The 19,312-nt window shown below is 39.8% G+C and overlaps 3 protein-coding genes across 3 annotated transcripts; 2 read left to right on the top strand and 1 right to left on the bottom strand.

Moving 5' to 3' along the window:
• The first annotated feature begins 359 nt into the window (after positions 1-359).
• On the top strand, positions 360-2,474 carry micos10 (mitochondrial contact site and cristae organizing system subunit 10). Its single transcript, XM_018675254.2, has 4 exons — positions 360-650; positions 1,459-1,506; positions 2,009-2,115; positions 2,257-2,474. Exons 1-4 carry the CDS (start codon positions 578-580, stop codon positions 2,263-2,265), a joined length of 237 nt encoding a protein of 78 aa, XP_018530770.1. The 5' UTR covers positions 360-577; the 3' UTR covers positions 2,266-2,474.
• A 1,328-nt stretch (positions 2,475-3,802) lies between these two features.
• htr6 (5-hydroxytryptamine (serotonin) receptor 6) lies at positions 3,803-9,981 on the top strand. Its single transcript, XM_018675257.2, has 3 exons — positions 3,803-5,502; positions 7,566-7,700; positions 9,598-9,981. The coding sequence occupies exons 1-3, from the start codon at positions 4,588-4,590 to the stop codon at positions 9,952-9,954; spliced, it is 1,407 nt and encodes a 468-aa protein (XP_018530773.1). The 5' UTR covers positions 3,803-4,587; the 3' UTR covers positions 9,955-9,981.
• A 49-nt stretch (positions 9,982-10,030) lies between these two features.
• tmco4 (transmembrane and coiled-coil domains 4) lies at positions 10,031-18,520 on the bottom strand. The gene is made up of 14 exons (XM_018675256.2): positions 18,389-18,520; positions 17,490-17,640; positions 16,941-17,115; positions 16,563-16,590; positions 16,338-16,467; positions 15,903-16,000; positions 15,487-15,630; positions 15,204-15,323; positions 14,396-14,560; positions 14,053-14,189; positions 13,658-13,742; positions 13,211-13,328; positions 12,864-12,981; positions 10,031-11,355 (listed from the first exon to the last, which is right to left on the bottom strand). Exons 1-14 carry the CDS (start codon positions 18,435-18,437, stop codon positions 10,846-10,848), a joined length of 2,028 nt encoding a protein of 675 aa, XP_018530772.1. The 5' UTR covers positions 18,438-18,520; the 3' UTR covers positions 10,031-10,845.
• Positions 18,521-19,312: the final 792 nt, after the last annotated feature.

Here is a 19,312-nt window from a genome sequence, read left to right as displayed (position 1 = left end):
TTCTGTGAACTTCAATGGCCTCCCAGTGTCGCCAGATCTGAATCCAATAGAGAAGCTTTGGGATGAGGTAGGGTGAGAGATTGGCAGCATGAATGTGCAGTTGTAAAATATGCAGAAATGATGTGATGCAATCATGTCAACATGCTCAAAGAGGTATATCCAACATCCAACAAAGAACTGGAGCTGTTTTGAGAACATGTGTGTAGTATGGTGTTCCTAATAAATTGATCGGTGAGTGCATACTGTATGAAAGTTAATTATTCATTCTTTTATCGCATGATGGCGACATTGAGCCGCGTTGGGTTTGACGCATCGCGAGGTTTGCAATAGTGGCTCAATGCTGTGTTCAGGTGAAAAGGTAAAAACGAACTTTCTTCTGTTTTGACGCTCTTTCTCGTAAAGCGTATCAGCAGCATCTAGTCAAATAAGTGACACTTCTTTAACTAGCGTCATAAAATCCTCTGCAGTTCGTCACTTGGTCCTTCATCTGCATTCAAATTGTGGTACTGTACATTTCCGACAGCACGTGAAGACAGCACCAGAGCTGCATTTGACACTTCTAGCCCGACACAAGCTAATGTTCAGTATGTCTGAGAAGGAGCTGGGGAAAAAGTGGGACCGATGCCTTGCAGACGGTGCTATTAAACTCGGTAAATATCCCTGAGTCTTCCACATGTTACGACATTGTAATGCTCCAGAATAAGGAAAAATAAGCAGGTTTTTTTTCCGTAGTCCACAGCTGTCATTGACTGGGCGACAGGCTAACTAGCTAGCCATAAAGGGCTTGTAAAGGACAATTGAATGATCAGCCAGATATGTATGATTGATTAATTGTGACTGGTAAAATGAGGGTTAATACTGTTTTTCAACAAAGACTGCACCCCTCTGTGCTTTTGTTTTTACGTTACTCATAAATATTTGCGTGTCCCACAGAGTTTGTCATTGGGAAGAACGCTATTCAGAACATGACAATGTGATGCTTTCTTGCTCATTTACACCTGCGCCACGACGTTAATTAAAGCGTTTTACGAGACTATATTGTCCACTCCCGAATTCGGCATTAAAGTAAAACACCAACAAGTACTTGTTTTCATACCATGTTAACTTTCCATTGTTTACAGCTCCATAGATGTCTAGAAATAACGTAATGGCGACAGGGAGCAGTTGTAAGCAAGTTATATTTATTTCTTTGATTAAGGCATTGCTTTATGCCTGATGAATCACTGGTGTTACAGACCAGCGAGTCCTGCAGTATCATAAAGTGTCTTCAGTCATATACTGGGATACTGGCAATAATAATGTCATATGCTTTAGAAAGTAGTCGTAAGTGTACACAAGTCAGAGACAGCATATGCCCACAATAAATAAATACAGGTTAATTTAAAAATAAATTCCTTAATTTAACAGTAAATTAAAGGTGCATTGATATCTATGTCATTTTTCCCCACTCTTTTACAGGCACTGGACTGGGGTTAGGAATCGTGTTTTCTGTTCTGTTCTTTAAACGTAAGTAGTTTCAGTGGATTGTTGTGGCAGTGCATCTTCAATCATTAATTTAGCTCCAACATACTTGATTAAAAGAGCAGAGCCAGAGTGATGCTCTGCAGCCACTGTAGTGCATACAAGTAATTGTCTGCTACTGCTATCAGTGAAAGGCTTTTTCATTTAACAGTCCTTGTTGTGCGTTGTGTGAGTGGTGGTGTTTTTTTTTTTTTTTTAATTTTGGCAAACAGTCTTTTTAACTGAATATATAACTCAATGATAATTTATTATTGAGAGTATTAAGTGCTTTTGTTGTTGGAAGAGCAGCAATAACATCCATCCTTGAAAGCACAGAAATAAATGTGAATATTACAGTTACATAGGAAAAAAAAGAAAAGAAATACAGACTGGAGTGTGAGAGTGATTTCACAATCCATTTCTGGTTTGTTTTTAAATCACATTGTGACGTGTTTCTTTGTGTATTTTAAGTATGTGACAAGATATAAAGTACCTGTTTCATTTGTAGGGCACACATGGCCGATTTCATTCGGCTCAGGAGCGGGACTTGGCATGGCATATGCCAACTGTCAGAATGACCTGAGGTCACATTATCTGCTGCACAGAAGTCAGAAGGTTAGTTTGTCCAATAAAACACACATGGACCTCAAAACAAGTTACAGGAATAATTCCTTATTTCTAACTCACAATAACAAGCCTGTGTCATTGTTTATGTAAATGAAGATTTATGTAACTTATCTCTGTGTTCTTTAACAGGAGCAGTAGCTGCATGTCAACGAGGGACTGTCTTTTTTTATTTTCTTGAATTTGTTCTTTTTGTTTTGTCCATGGGAGAGTCACCATTTGCACTGTTCTGCAGTTAGAGTCTAGTCTTCCTGTTGAATGATCCATCCCTAGTATGACTCTGTATGCTTTGTATGTGCCTAATCAGGACAGTCTGTGTTTATTTAATAAAATAATCAGAAAAACAAAAATTATTCTCTGGTGATTAATTTTTACTCAGATGTTTATAATGGATGAAAAACATTTTGAATTATAAAAGTAGAACAAAAACCAAGAATTATATTAAGTACAGGAGTCAGATTATTATTCATATAGTCCAAGCAACAGTGGTACTTGAAAGTAATAGGAGTCAAGTGTTAAAGCAGCTTTGAAAAGGCGGGTTTTCAGTTTATTCGTGAATGTGAGTGGGAGTTATTTTTCTGAAATGTGTCAGGGAGGAAGGTGGGGGCAGGGATGCAAATCGCTGTCCCATAAGGTGGTGGGCTTGGTGTGGGTGAGAGGGGGGTCAGGAGGTTGGCAGCAGCTGATCTGATGTGGCAGATGACTGGGGCGCAGCGATGGTGGAGATTAGTCATGAGGGGGCATGAAAATTGACGCATATTATGTTTAATATTTGACAAGGCTATTGAAATGCTGGAGTGCACATGATTTTACCCCATGAATGATGTTGTTTTATGTTTAGTATTAAAGTGCTTCTACCAGGAAGTGAATAATTACTGTTGTCATGTCATCTCTTTGATTAGCTTGAGCATGAAGTGGGAACAAGGTGAAGTTACTGTATTGTCGTCTGATAGATGGTAGAACAGGGAATGTGAATATTATTTATCACTGGAAAATATTTACTTTAACCCTTATCTGCTATTGACTGTGTTACTCATGTATCTCTGCCTTTTAATAAAATATGTGTGACATTTTTTGTGTTATTCACACCTCTTGCTCTGATGCACCTAAATCATCACGACTGGTGCAGCCAGTTGGGTCACTTGTGTTTTATCAGGAAGCGACAGTTGGTTTGAAGTGAAATTCACCCCAAATAGGGAGGGACCAGCAGCTGTTGATAACTACATCAAAAAACAAGACAATGTTACTGAATCAAAAGAAGGCTATAAGAATATTTCGAAGCCACGGTTATCCCTCAGAATAGAGAATTTAAAAAAGGCTTAATTACAACCAGTGTGATTCAATCTTGTAGACTGAATAAATTTGATTCATATACTCTGTTTTTAATTATACTCAATTAGGACTAAATGTAGGTAAAATATACAAGGGAAAGACCTTTATAAAAAAAATGTTAAAGAAAAAGCAGTCACAGCAAATCTTTATCATGTTTAACAAAAATGCTCATAATGGTTGTTTCTCCGTAGATAAAAATACCATGACCAAACACAGACAACGACCACCCACACCAGTTCCTATGATGCAGAATTAGCATTTCTTGGCTGTGATTGTGCATGGTTATGCATTAACAGCTCAATGCTTTAACACGCTCCTTCTCAGTAGGTGTGCGCTCAGGCTGGGAGGTACGCTGGAGTGGCCGACACAGGGATTAACAGGAGCGAGTGATAGAAAGGCAGCATTACAAGGACCATGATACCTGTAGAGCACTTATGAACGGAGCCTTGCTTACAAATGACTGCTGCACAGTTTTTTTGTTTGTTTCTGCTCCCCCCATGCTGTTTCTCAGAATAAAAGGACTTGTGAAAGGCAGCAGCAGAGCACCAGCTCAGCAAAGGACTTGCAGAAGCGGCACAATGCCACTTCTAGGAGGTGAGGAATAATTCTGAGAATTGGTCCGTGTCTTCTTCATCTTCAGTAGTTTCTCTCACCAGCGCTGCTCTCATATGCCTAGTCGAGGCTTATCTTTCTGTGTGCCCTCCTCCAGTGACTGTCATCATTGTGACATGCTGCTTCGAAAACTCTCTGTCAGCCATCAAATGGTTCACTCTGGCTCCTAGCTGTGGATGAGGCAGGGACATGCTGGTGGAGATGGAGCGATGAGTGAAACTCTGTTGTTGATTTTGATCACTATTCTGGTGACAGTGGATGTAAGCCCAGGGCAACTGGATGTATTCCTGCCAGAGGGAGATGGAGATATTTATTCATGGGGAACAGTCCGATTGACCTTGACAGAGAAAGGATTGGTTGGCTTCTCAACACAGTGGCTCAGTGGCTTCTTTTTGTTCAATAGTGTTCCTGAAGAGAGAGCTTTGGATGGGAAGGAAAACTGGTTAAAGTCTGTAACATTTAGCAGTGTCTAAAGGGGAACCTCAGGAGCTGGTTTATTGATCGTCGAGAACTGGCACCATGGCGGACTCTCACCTTTCTGGCTCTGTAGGAAGCTACAACAGCAGCTTTCCCACGACCAGTGCTTGGAACATCAACGGCAGTGGCCCGTGGTTGTTGGCCTTTATGCTGACTGTCATCATCCTCATGACAGTCTGTGGCAACATGTTGCTTATTGCGTTGGTGTTTGCCCACCGCTCTTTGCGTTGCACCTCAAACTGTTTCTTGGTGTCTTTGTTCCTGTCTGACCTAATGGTGGCATTAGTGGTAATGCCCCCCGCCATGCTCAACGTGCTGTGTGGGGCCTGGGTGCTGTGGCCTGCCTTTTGCCCAATTTGGCTTTGCTTTGACGTCATGTGCTGCAGCGCATCCATCCTCAACCTCTGTGTGATCAGCCTGGACCGTTACCTCTTCATTATCTCACCGCTGCGCTACAAGCAAAGGATGACCCCACCTCGGGCGTTACTCCTTGTGGGAGCTGCTTGGGGGTTGGCAGCACTGGCCTCCTTTCTGCCCATTGAGATGAAATGGCACAGCTTAGGCCTCGGGAGTGGACACTCATCCGTTCCTGGGGTCAGCAGTAGCAACATCAGTTCCTACTCTGACACGCTGTACCCAGCATCCTACTTTCAGCTGTCACCATCAGGAGGCCTTTCCTTCCAGTGCCGTCTGCGGGTCACCTTGCCCTTTGCTCTTGTGGCATCTGTACTCACCTTCTTTTTGCCCTCCAGTGCCATTTGCTTCACCTACTGCCGGATCCTTCTGGCGGCGCGAAGGCAGGCGAAGAGGGTTGCAGCACTAAGCCACCCACCAAATCCACATCCCTCTCTAGGAGAACCTTCCCGGCCCCCATCACCTGGTATTGCAGCAGCGCAAGCTCAGCAGGACGGAGACGACTGCAGGTACCAGGAGCCTCCTGTGTCACAAAATGTACCGGTAAGAAAGAGAGCTCAAACAGTAGGAAAAAAAAAAACAAAAACAAACAAAAACCAAAAAAAAAAACCAGATAGTGCAGATGTTTACTTAAGGACAGTTTCTGAGCTGAAGTTGAACTGCAATACCTGATAAAAAACAGCGTTTAAAAATAGCAGACTGGCCTTTAAGTGGAGCAGATCTTAACAAGAGTAAGACTGAAAAGGTCGATTCTGTGAGTGGAAAAGGTAGCACAAAGAGCCAAATTACAGTTGTCCATAAGAGTTCTCAAGCTTGTTGAGAGTGAAACCCACTGCTAAGTTCAATATCATCTAAGTGCAGCAATTGTAAACCTATATATGGTTATTTTTCTGATTAGAGGCCACTGTATGCTTCAAACTTAAAGCTGTTTATTTGGCAGCCAAATTAGGATTTAAGAAGTATTTCTAAGACCTAAGTTCTGAGTTTACACCCACTTTGTTCTTATTTACGTTTACATAGTTTGGAAGTATATCATGAAGTATGACTGACTTGGACCAAACAGATTTGGGGTTTTGTGCAAACTACATTGTGTTCAAAGGAATGGGAGTCATTTTTTGTAAAAATGAAAAGGACCAGTTGTGATGTTTACAGACTTTCCAACAAGGCTATTTGGTGCTGAAGAAGTCTGCTGATATAACAAAGAGCTTGTGGTGATGTTGACAGTTGATGCTCAAATGTAGTGGATGTCACTGAACATGAACCTATACAGAGCTAGGTTATAAAGCAATAGAGGGAAGCCTCCATAAATGTGTGTATGTATGTATTGTTTACATGAGACAGAGAAAAAGACACTCTTACAACTGGATTTATTATTACCAGGTTCTTAAAAATGTCAGAGGAGCTGCAGTCTGAAAAATGTTTTGCTCTTCAGTCATCTTAATCCAAGAATGTATTTTTGAAAAAATGTAGAGACCCAGGGAAGAGGTGTAAAACCCGCCCGGAAATCATGGTGAGAAAAGAACAGACGGTGTCAGATGTGCTGCCCCCATCTTCAAGGATCACAGCCATATAGTCTGTCACATTTGTCTGCAGTAAAACCTGACACATTCATACACACCAGAACACTCTGTTCTAAATTAAGTCTCAGAATTAGCACAAAAAAATCTAGTGAATTTTAAATCTTTAACATTCAATACTCATTCAATATTTTTTTTTTCCCCTTTAAAAAGCTGTATTCACTGTATTCCTCACTGTCTCACAGCATCTTTTGTGTGAGCTTGTTTTGACTCATCACTGCAACTGCATGACATCTATACTGAGTGCAAACCTTTTATGTCTGCATCATCAAATGGAAATATCCCAGATCAAATTCTGTGGGTTTTTGGCTGCACAGCATGAGCTGGTCAATGAAATTTAAGGGGTTCATTGCTATAAATCTTTTTTACTAAAAATATGGAGAAATGGAAAAGAAGAATAATAGTATAGAGGCTAAAAAGAAATTAGGGAAGAGAGAGGGGTACAACGTGGAATAAAGGTCCACAGCCAGAATTGAACCATGTGCTATATGTTGTGGTCATGTATGCAATGTAACCATTTTGTCTTTGATAAAAATTTTTAAAGGAATGGTTTGGGAATAGAAACTGCTAGCCTAGCTCAGCACCTTTAAAGCTCACAAACTTACATGTTATGTCATATTTGTTTAATCAGTAAACAAATAGAAATGTACAAAAAGTGTGGTTTTCTTTAGAAGTACTTGTACTGCCTGTAAATCAAACTTGTCATTAAGCTAGTCACCAGCTAGTGCCTGGCTAACTTCATAGTTCATATAAAGATGTGAGAGAGTGACTCTCTGAAAGAAAGCAAATATGTGTATATCCCAACAATTCTTTCAGCTAAATGAATTAACTTGATTAAACTTGGACAGCTTTATCCAAACCATCAATTAAACACACAGAAAGTCAGAATGGATTAAAATAATGTAATTTGCTTGTCAAAGAGGTGAACAGAGTAGCCTTTCCAAATTCCAGTGTAACCAAGGGAGATTTACATTGCATTTGTAATTCTTATTAATAGAAGTAATTCTAATTCTTTTTTATGGTCCACAGCCGTCAGTTAACAGTGAGCGCCGTCTGGCTCACAGGCAGGGTCGGAGGGCACTGAAGGCTAGTCTGACACTGGGAGTTCTCCTGGGACTCTTCTTCAGTGCTTGGCTACCCTTTTTCATCACCAACATGGCTCAGGTCAGTGCAGAGGCACCACACACTGACTCTATCACAGATACCTCCACACAGATATGTTGTGGAAAAATATAGGTAACATGACATATTAGCATCCATCCATTCCATCAAACAAATCTTTTTGATTTGAGATATATGATGAGATGAGCTGGAAGGGATGATGAGCTTTACTCTATTCAGCTTGCCTTTGCCTATATTTGCATGTGAGAGTCCTTTCTTCACTCTTCGCAACAATTTCCCTCTCCTTTTAAGTCTGTCTTTTTTCTCTTTTCTCTCTTGATTATGTTGCTCTTGTATTTCATATATGTGAGTGATTCAGAGGTTTTTCTCACAAATTTATATGTGTAGCGAGTACAAAAAGAGTGTAAAATAAATGCCAAAGAAAGAAAGGAAGAAAAAACACTTGGATACCGATCTATTTTTTATTGGCCAGCCTTGGCGTCACAGCCTTGCCAAGCTATCCAATGTGGAAATAGATTGGCATTTCAGCTTCGTGTGGCTGACTCATTCCAAAGCCCAGAAAAAAACACCCCAAAGCACCATTTATAATTGGTATTCTTTTTAAGTAGTTGATTTTGATTTGATTAGATTGAGCACGCACACTCATTACTCATTACTCATTACAATTTAATCTAAATTGGTAATGACACTTGTCCTGTTTTTCAAGCTTTCTTTGATCCAGTCATTTTGATTTCCCATCTGTGCCCTCTCGCTTCTCCCCTGCATAACATAGAGCACAGAGACTTGACTGTGTCTTCGCTCTCCTTGCTTTTCACACTCAATGTGGTGTGTGAAACTCACCCCTCCTTTCTGTCCTATTCCCACCGCCTCCCTGTCTCATCTTGATCGTATTGGAAGCTCTCCTCTAACAGCTGTCTCCCCCTTCACTATCCCTCTCTAAACCTGGTGGTTATGTTCAAGATCAGTGTTTTAAACAGTCAGGTGTAAGTGTATCTGCAAGACCTATTCAGGGAAAATTAGATGAAGTGATGGACAGCCCATGTGATTAGTGGGAATGAAAATCTTTCTTCTCTTTTTTTAAAATGATTTCACTACATTGCTATCTCAAATCTATAAGGATTTGGAACATTCATAAATTAATGTTCAAAAAGTACCAAATGGACATAAATGTTCCCAAAAATCTATTAAATAAATTATCTGTTTATTTCAGTGTTTATTTACCTCACAGCTGTACCATAAATTACCCTTTGTTTTTCATGATTTCCCAACTCAGTTACTTGAAATCTATGTGGGCCCAAAAGGAATACAAGAAGTAAATATATTAAAATAAGGAAATGTATACAATAAATCTAAAATAAGTAAATGTGCACAGGTGGGTAAATAAATGAAGAGAAGAGCAATAAAAAGCAATATTTTCTTTATCTATTTATTTCTGTATATATATTAACCATAAATTTACTTCTTTAGATCAATGGTAAATAAATAATTGAAAATAAATAAATGTGCACTATTCATTTTAAATAAATATTAATTTTGCCAAAAAGGAAAATAAATGAATGGATGGATCTTTCTGTTCTATTTTTCTTTCTATCTATCTTTCTTTTTCTTTTCAAAATGTACTGTAAATTAAAGGGGCTCTGTGGAGTTTTGTTTTAATTATGTTTTACTTTGTGTACCTTGAGGTATAACACATGTGCTGATGCAATTTCTTTCCTCATAAAATATTTGCAAGTCAGATTTTTTGGAATATTTTAAATTATGCAGTGTTTCCATTCATGTTACCTTGTTTGCAGTCTCTTTTTCCTTTCCTTGCATTGCTTTCCCCACATACTTGTGTACGTGCACAGTGCAAACAAAACATCTTATTTATTTATGTAATTCATTATTTCTCACATTTGTTCATAAATGAACTGCATTTCTTCTCACTGTCTTCATTCAGGCAGTGTGCGAGTGTGTCCCCCTTGCCCTCTTCGACGCCATCACCTGGCTGGGCTACTGCAACAGTACAATGAACCCAATCATCTACCCACTGTTTATGAGAGACTTCAAACGAGCTTTGGGGAAGCTCTTGCCCTGCTGTTCTTCGCAGTCGCCCAGAAGACCCTCACCAGCGCTTTCCCTCTCTCTGCGCAACTCAGGAGAGCCTAACATTGCCAGTAACCCCCCTTCTCCTCTGGCCTCTGATCCCACACACCCCCCTGCCACCGCCACTGATGCTGTCAACCTGCTTGATGCTGAGCATGCAGGGATTGAGCTGCCTCTGCTTCTGCCCAATCAGGTCGACACCCTGGATTGAACAGCAATTACAAAAGTCAGCTAAGGTGTTGTGTCTGGGTTTATGGTGGAAGAGCGATTAAAGACAAGCACTGAGACTCAGTTCAGTTCATGACAATTCATGATTTACTCACCATGAGTTATAAGGTTTAGGCCTAAGATAAACACTTTACAATACATTTTTCACAGTCACAGAAAAATGTCTATGGACACAGACAGAATAATAACCTTATCTTGAACTGTGTGTTCCTTCCAGTTATGAAATGTGGTTAGAAAACCACTATAGGTGCATCACTATAACAAAGGTGAAGGCTATTTCCAGTTGTCAGTGCCAGCATACAATGTAACCAACATAAACTCACTGTGGAAGCTCTATAGTACACAGTGCTTCACATTGTTACAGGTGGAGCAGAGAAAGAAATGGCCTTGAAGAGGATACATTCACTGAATTGCCCATGGCCTTATGGAAATCAAATTACTGTGATAATATCCATAGCAACCAAACCAACGGATGAAAATTAGAGTGAGGAAAGGAACAGAGATATCACCTATTTTGTGGCATCCACTAAAACCTGCAAAACACAAGTAATAATCACGGGTATCTAATTTCGGTTTAGAAATATAAATTATGACACTATTTACAGTTTGTAAAAAATCTACTTCAGTTTCAAAACTCTAAATTGTTATTGAATTAACACTTAAATCTAAAAACTCAATCTAGTGGTTAAAAAGCAGTTCATTGTGGGGCTTTTCACTTGAAGCTGCCATATGTGTGCATTGACTCTTGTGCTGTCTCTGGCATGTCAGTGTGTCGCGAATGGAATGAATATTTTCTCCAACAAAGCTTTGATGCTGAGAAAAACTTGAGAAGATGAGAATTTACAAGGAAGCAGCTGGTCCTGTAACATGCTCTTTACAAGTTTGGCTGCCTTTGTTTGTGTGTATGCTCTGTAGTCCAGTGTGTATCATCCCAGCTCCATGATATGTGTTCATTATCTGGGCCGGCCTCCTCTACGCCATCACACTGGGCATTACAAGCAGATGCTGTGTCGTCATTACTGTTATTCTCCTCAGAAGTAAATGGTAAATTGTTCCTGACTGCGATTTGATTCTCTGTTTCTGTGTCATTCAAAGAGTCTAACAGGTCTGAAATATCAGGGATATCCCAACCATCACCCATCTCCTCGACCACCTCCTTCATATCTCCATTGTTTTCTGTACAAGTGTCAGCCTTCTCAGCTGGGTTTAGTGTCTCAGTCACTTGTTGCTCACTGGGAGCTTGGTCAGGGATGTCTACTGTCCCCTTTGTAACTGTTACAGGCTGAGGAAGAGCAAAGGAGGCTCCTGGGACTTCTTTGGTGGGAACTCCTACTGCTACCAAGATGGTGTCCATCTGACGCATGTAGTCCAAGTGACCTTTCACCTGGGAAGCAGAAACATGTTTTGACTAAAAAAGGGTACATATTTTTGTCAATTACAGTTGTCAATTTTTGTCAATTTTCCCAAGAAAAGATTATTATCTTTTTTTGTACAGTAAGTTTTTGTATTCCCAAAGTCTATACTGTATGGTGCTTCACATATGTCAAGTTTTTACTGTTCTTTTTTAAAGTTCAGTTGTGTGAAATGTTAAACCTCTGAAGCTTTACCTGTTCAACAAAACAACTACCATGATAAATATTAAGTGTTAAGTTTCATGTGGAATCATGTTGATTTAAAGTACTATATGTACGTTTTTGTTATCGCTTTATAGCCAACATTAGCATTAACAACTGTTTACTTACCAAGAGCATCAGCCATCTTTATATTTACAAGGCAAGAGGTTACAATATGTCCTAGTTCTTCATCCTGAGGCCTGAGGACAGACCGAATGCTACAGTGACTCACTATTGCAAAATGTTATCATGCTGGTTAGCATGCTAACTTCAGTATGTAAGAAGTGAGAGAGGCAAAATAGAAGTTTAAAAGTAACGTTGGTTTCCATTTGTGGACACAGCTCTTGGTGAGTAAAGGAACAACATTTGATGCTGAACTCACAACGTTTCTTCTAGACTGGTAAGTAAATAGCTGTTAATGCTAACATTGATTATGTAGAGATAGTAAAAACTTACACATAGTACATTTAAAGGATGGCAGAAAGGCATTGCTGTGGACTGAAACAGACCAGCAGAGGCCTTAATGTTTATTTTTATTATTTTCTTATCTTTTAATCCTATTTACACAATACAACTGTCTCTTTTAAAGTGCTATTAAAATCTTGAATTTAATAATATTGCATCATGAAAATTATCTCTTTGTATCTCTTAAAGCTGCACTAAGCACTCATAGCGACAGTCCCACATAGAATTAACACCACACACTGCAGTTGCTTTTAACTCCACAGCCTCAGGCAGCATTTACTTAGCAGCTACAGAGACAAATATTTCCCTTAGGAGTTAATGGAGACCAAAACACAGCTATACAAACTGAATATTGGATTTAAATGTTAGAATGTTTCTCTGTGTTTGCTGGATATGTTAATAGGCAACAGTTAAAATACTGTTAGCCACAAGAACTTCCCAGTGTTGTGGCTAACAGTTTTTTTTAACTGTGTTAAAATAAAAATTAATGAATACTTATAAAGGACACAAAGACACAAAAAATAACAGTCAGGAATAAGCCATATAATGGTTTGGAAAAGATTATTTCAGTTGTGGACCACAATCTGGTAACAAAGCCAAACTGAAACCTTTATAACTGAAGACATAAATAAGGCAGAGCAGCTGCAGATAAATTTTGGGCAAGTTGGAGAATTTGTCAGTTTTTGTAGAGTCAAGGACCCTCGTATAATTTAAAAGCCTGTAATCCAACAAACAAATGTGGCAATGAACACAAATTGAGACTTGAACAGTTTAAGGAAACTTTAGTGGTCCTCATTTATAAGCTCTGACTCACCACAGAGGAAAGATCCACATTGATTATGCGCTGATCCTGGATGTTGATTGGTTGTAGCCCAGCAACAGACAGCTGCGCTGCTGAACTCCTGTACAAGTACCCTAGGAGCCAGTCCCCTCTGATAGATGGATAGATCAGAAAATCACTTATTTGTGCAATACTTAAACCATAAATCTTGCTGTCAATACACTACTTTCCAAATCTACCATATGCAAAACAATGGAACCCCCTCAATATACAATGACTCAACAATAAGTATATCAAAATTATACAGTAGCTGTAAGCATTTACTGTAAAAATATCAGCATTTTACTGCACAAACTCTTCAAGAATGGGCTCTGTTTTACCTGCAGTATCCATTTACTATTTTACCAGCCACTACCCTGGCCATTCTCTCCCAGGCTTTCTCAGAGCCGTCCACTGGGGCCCCCAGGAGGACCACATCCTCCACTACTCCTTCACTACCTGAGGAATCAAAACAACTTAAATTAAACTAATTTGTCAGAGCAATGTAGGATGTACAAACTTCTAGAAAAGTCAAAACTGAATTAAGTTACAGTTTGATTACACAGAATAACATAATGGAAATTATTTAGAGTAATCAACCTGAAAATTCTAATCTGTTTCACCAAGAACATGGTCAAAAACATGACTTAAACCCAGAAATATCTCATACAGTATGGAACATTTTACAAATAAAATGATGTGAGCATTTTGCTAGTCACTGTAAGGAAATTTGAACCTAATTCCAATATATAACAAAACAGGTTTTTTTCACAGATAAGTGTTCATACCTTGGTCATTGGCCAACTCCTGAAGACAGTAGTAGATAACTCTTGCCCCAAGACTGAAACCTATGAGGCTGACAGGGCGTTTCCCCTTCAGATACAGAAAGAGAATAAAACTCACATTCATCCTTGCAAGGTTTACTGAACACAGCCAAAATATTTTCTCTAAGCATAAGATTATTTCTGGTTAATAAATGTTGCATGTCATTTAATATTCATATGTTCTAGGAATAGCTGTTGAAAGCAAAAAAGTACATAAATATTATAGTTGAAGTTAAAAAAAGTGCAGTTAATAACGTGCACACAAAATACAACTAACGCTTCTAGAATGATAGCTGACACAATGCTGCAGTTCACTACAGCAGAGTGTGTATTAACAGAGGTAAGATGTAGTACTATACCTGTTGTCTACTTCTCAAAACCTGCGCCAGATGTTTCCCCACCTCAGCTGAGCGGTTCAGACAAACACACCAGGGGTTGTCAATGACGCTGGCTGCTGCCAGCAAAGACGCAGGCCACGTCAGAGCTGTCACGATGCCTGGACAGTGTGACGGTGTAAATTCATGAATGTGGCAGCAGTAATCAATACAACAAAAGGACAATGGCTTGATAAGATAGCTGTGATTGTTAAACAGACACCAACTCAACAACTCAAAAATACATGACCACAAGTACAAACACCCCTGTAGCCAAACACAGATCCACTGAATAGATTAAGTGCTTCCTGCATGATCATCCTCCTACCTGAGAGCACTGTGTACTTGAGGGCTTCCTGGGCCACCATGCTGACTAGCCCATCCAACAGAGAGGCCATGGCCGAGCCCAGATCCCTGAGGAAACGTGACTCCCACACCAGGCAATACTGCTCCCCGCACTCGCCCAGGCTGCACCACGGGGCCTGGAACGAACCTGGAAGACAGCAGTTGTGTTTTTAAACAATCAAGCCTGAACGAATAAGAAGTGCTTGTATGTGAAGGGGCTACCAAGCTTGTAATTGAGTGTATGCTTTAGTGGGAGAAGAGAGCTGTGTTGTTTTATGTTAAGAGCGAAATGTAAGTGGTTTGTTTGCATGATCTACTGGTTCAGAACATTATGTGCTCAACTGCAGCAGCATTGCCACATCATTTTTGTGAAATGTATGTTTTTCTTAATCATATTCTAATGTACTATGCAAATGACCTAGCTGACACCTTCAACCTCACACTACCCCTGACAAGAACATGTAGATAATTAATTAAAAACAGCAAAATGATCTGGTTGTTGGTGAATTTTGATTCCGTACTATTCAGGCTTAACTGTCATGGTAAGGGCAGCTGCTGTAGGAGGTCAAAAGTACTGATAACTCACTGTACCTGTCCAGTGTATAAATCACTAAGCAGGACTGCTTTATGGCAATGTTTGATTGATTAGCCAAAACTAGACATTGCTGTCTGGTTATTTTATCAATGAAACTGTTACAGAAAATTGACTATGCTATATACATATTGTATAACATGATAGAAGATTTAGTCCAAATTGTTGGTTGTAGTTCAACAGCAGAAATGACACTTACTATATTTACCACTGCAGAGCCAACCTGTCACTGCAATGGTCAGGTGAAGATGCTTCCCAGAGCTTAGTGGCAGGAATTCAAACTCCTCTATGGCCCCAACACACTTATTCATCTTATAGCCTGGAGAAATAATGTACGAAATTAAAGAAAAGTATGGCGAGCAAAGATCAACGGGAGGATGAGAAAAACTACAATAAGGTCGGAAAAAAACAAAAACGTGCATTTATTGAGCTCGGTCAAAATTCACATAGAGATGATAACGCCTTTCCATAAACAATCTTACCAGTCAGTCCAGCCCCTGCTGCTCCAAACAGGGAGGCCATGATTGCTATGCCAGTGGCTGAACCCAGAGCAGCAGCCCCACCAGCCCCCAGCACAGCACCAGCCCCCGCTGCCACCAAAGGGGCTGCCAGCCCACCTGTCACACCTGGCACAGGTGCAAAGATGACAGTGTAGTGTCAGTGTAGAATAAAGTTAGTCAGGGCCAATATTTGTACAGGGAGCGTTTCAGAGAAAAGTTAAGTTCACAGGAGGAACACAGGAGGAACACTTCAGTGTTGCAACATCCTCGATCCCTAAGATTAACACTCTGCGGTTTGATTATCAGATATGATTAGCTTGTCAACTGAAACCTCTCCTTTCATATAAAGATGGCAGAAGATTTAAATGTATATTTTAGGTTGAAGCAGCAATAATCACCAATCACAGTTCCTCCGCCCACAGTGGCCAGTCCAATGAGAAGGTAACGTCGTAACTTTCGCCCTCTTTCTCTCCTCAGCCTCCGGGAGGACTCCTCTCTGATGGAGGCAGAGTCATACCAATCGTCTGTGTTAATTGAGATAACAGCTGGCTCTAAAAATAAGAATGTCAAATGACTCCTGACATCTTTAACAATAAGCTGCTTGTTTATGCCATGCCATACACAGTGTTTGTGTTGTTCAAACACAAGACACACACAAGATTCAGCAAAAAAAGAAAAAGTGTGGACAAAACATACTGTAGTATCATTTAACATTTACATCAAATGGGCTTTCAAGTATATATCAGCTCTTTCAGACAAAATGTAAGCAATGCTCCATGTAAACGTAGCTAAGGATTCGCATAATCTGTTATCACCATCCAACAAAAACTTACTCGCTCTCCTCTCCTGCCTCCCTCAGTCTCTCTCCCAGAGTTTCCTCAAACTCCTCCAGCTGCTGTGGAGAGACTCGTAGCAGGCAGCTGACATGACGGATGAGAACCCTCGATCTGGCGTCATACTGGCCTGGGGTTATGACAGACCATTAAAGTTATAAAGTAACAGACCTGTATGAATTTACATCAGTTTTTAATGTCATCAGTACATCAAAAGTTTCTTACCATCTTTGACAGAAAAAGACACCAGGTCCTGTAAAACAAGAGCTGGTTATAACAGATGTGTTTAGTAGAAGACACAAAATGAGTACAGTTCACTTTAATTACTATGTTAAGCAAGCAAAAAGTTTAATTGATCTGTTAGTATGATCATGAAATGAAATCATGTTTGTCCTTTACTGGATCTGAATATGATTCAAGCACATTCTATGTAGGTGTTATAGAGACACAGATTACTGCTCCAGCTCACTTTACTATAATTCTATTATTCTATCCCTGAAATGCACTCATTTGAAGCAACCCACGTGTATATTTGGTGTTGCAACAACCCAATTTTAAGGAGCATTTCAGTTTGTCATCGCATCTTCTGTTAGTGACAAACACCTGCACAATGGGGGTGGCCCCTGCAGCAAGCAGAGGTTCAGCCTGTAGGATGGAGAGAAAGGTGTCGGAGCCCTCGAAGCCCAGGCCTGACAGGAAAGCCCCCATAACCGGCATCACCGACTCATCCAGGTCCAGCCAACGGACCAAGCCATGCAGGTACTGTTCCCTGAATACACTGAGAGACACACAACTCCTCATTTCCTCAAGTCAAGTAACAGTTCAGTTAAAGCATTATTTTTCACAGTTTACTTTTAAAAAGTTATCATCCAAATAATTCATTCACAAGTGGACAAAGGGAAGGGAAAAAAGCTTTCATTTGAAAATAATAAAATCATAATAAAAAGCCACCTGATTTCTTATAGGTTCCACCTGGCTAATGTCAGTAAACAGTTATGTACGTCTCAGATAATGAAAAGTTAAATGGAATTGATGGCAAGTGTTTTAGCCCACCAGAAAAAAACTGAAGTTCAACACAATGACCACACTGATATTATGAGGGAGGAAACACTCAGAATGTCATGATGACATTATCCTCTGTTGCTCTGTTACCTGTTTTCAGGTCCAGTAAACAACTGGCCCAGAGAGACACCACACAGTGCAGCATATGCAAAGCGGCCCTGTTCAGTCATCTGTCTGCTGATTATTTTCTCTGGGCTTTGGTCACATGGGGCATCTTGTGTTGTTCCTGCTCCTCCTGGGTCTTTGGTGATAAACGAACAAAGTGTAATGATTAACTCTGAGGTGGCGATTTGATTCATCAAAGAGGAAACCAAATACACATGACATATAAGCACATGTGAAAGACACATTACACATAAATAGGAAAAGATATGTTATTTATAGCTGGAGGTACCCATGCAATGCGTTCAATATGAGAAACCGTTTTTACTCTAAACACATTTTAATGGATCACACACACACACATGCAGAATTTACCAGAAGATCACAATTACTGATATAAGGCCTTGTGTCACGTTCCTCAAGATCTGTTATTGTGACCTATGAGAAATGCAACATTAAACTGTCCGATCTTTAGTGCAGTTTAGTTTGAGGTGTCACTGTAGTCTTGCAAATAGCTACACGGAACTGGGTTACATGGAGTCTAACTTTGTGCTTCCCATCCTGTCTCTGAAGAACTGACCTGAATTCAACATACAGAGGCTGTTAAAATGTGACCCACATTATTATTATTATTATTTTTAACATAAATCAAGTTAGGCCAATGTAACTTAAAGCAGTGAATTTCAACAACACACAACACTTAACGTTAGCTTCCAAAAACAGCTGGTTGTAAGTGCTGCGACAAGTCGTTGTTTGTCAAAGTGGCCGTGCTGCCTCAGCTGGCTGACTAGCTAACGGTTCACCGGTAACTTTTCATAACGCTGTCAATTTAATAATTTACTCTTCTATTAAAACCGAGAGGATAATAAACAATTTCTATATGATACCTGGGGCAAAACTGGTGTCCGTACTGCACTGTTTTTCCTCCATGGCCATAGATAACACAACTCTCTGTAGACTGAACTTTTGTTGCCTTCACGTGTTCCTCCTGAGCCCCGACACCTGACAATTACTCATTAATAATACAGTGACGCATCGAAACGCTTTTGATAATAAATGTTCGCGAAACTATCATTGCAACAAAAGCATTTCTTCTTCTGGATGTGTTAATGTTATATATCAACCAGCACAGAGCTACTTCGTGCTAGACTGAATACAATGAAGAGGACAAATGCTAATTAGACATACATTTCATGACATGAGTGACTTACTTTGAAGAAACCTGTTGTATACCTATTATTTTTCGTTACTGCCACTACGCAGTAGTACAGCTTCTAAAATGTAGCTTTCTATGCTACAATAACCACTTTTTTTAGAACAGTTTCGGTTCGATTTTGAACATTTATGATTGTTATTGAAGGCATCATTTGTAGAAACTTTTGGGTGACGTAACTTCCACGTACGCTAAAGACAGGACAGGGGTCTGTTCACGACCAGAAGCGTTTTGAAAAGTTTGTGTTGGAGAAACTGATACACGTGGATGAATTACACGTTTAGTTACTGTAGATGCCACAGGCGGCTAAACCAAAGACCTGAGCAGCTGGTTTTATTAACACTGCTTCATACAGAGAGGAAAGACTCTGGTGACACAAGAGCCAAAAATCCAAGAGCTAGTACAACTACTGTCCAGTAGGTGTGAGTGCAACATTGATTTTCACCGTTGTGTAGTTCTTCCTCCTGATTGTAACAAACACTTAAATTAGCTGAGTGATTACTGGTTATTGTAGATAACTCTGGAATCAATTATAATGTCTTCTATTCACACATACATTGATTTGAAGGTCCATCTATACAATTGTTCATCCATTCTC

This window comes from Lates calcarifer, linkage group LG6 (genome assembly GCF_001640805.2).
Source record: "Lates calcarifer isolate ASB-BC8 linkage group LG6, TLL_Latcal_v3, whole genome shotgun sequence".
Classification (NCBI taxonomy): Eukaryota; Metazoa; Chordata; class Actinopteri; family Centropomidae; genus Lates; species Lates calcarifer.
Note: the sequence above shows the minus strand (reverse complement) of the source record. Positions and strands in the feature narration are given on the sequence as shown.

Coding starts and splice junctions, on each gene's coding strand:
- htr6 (XM_018675257.2), top strand. CDS start 4,588: ATGGCGGACTCTCACCTTTCTGGCTCTGTAGGAAGCTACAACAGCAGC. Junction 5,503..7,565: donor CTGTGTCACAAAATGTACCG/GTAAGAAAGAGA, acceptor TATGGTCCACAG/CCGTCAGTTAACAGTGAGCG. Junction 7,701..9,597: donor TCATCACCAACATGGCTCAG/GTCAGTGCAGAG, acceptor GTCTTCATTCAG/GCAGTGTGCGAGTGTGTCCC.
- tmco4 (XM_018675256.2), bottom strand. CDS start 18,437: ATGGCCATGGAGGAAAAACAGTGCAGTACGGACACCAGTTTTGCCCCA. Junction 17,641..18,388: donor GGACACCAGTTTTGCCCCAG/GTATCATATAGA, acceptor TTATCACCAAAG/ACCCAGGAGGAGCAGGAACA. Junction 12,982..13,210: donor ATAGTAAATGGATACTGCAG/GTAAAACAGAGC, acceptor TCCATCTATCAG/AGGGGACTGGCTCCTAGGGT.
- micos10 (XM_018675254.2), top strand. CDS start 578: ATGTTCAGTATGTCTGAGAAGGAGCTGGGGAAAAAGTGGGACCGATGC. Junction 651..1,458: donor AGACGGTGCTATTAAACTCG/GTAAATATCCCT, acceptor ACTCTTTTACAG/GCACTGGACTGGGGTTAGGA. Junction 1,507..2,008: donor TTCTGTTCTGTTCTTTAAAC/GTAAGTAGTTTC, acceptor TTTCATTTGTAG/GGCACACATGGCCGATTTCA.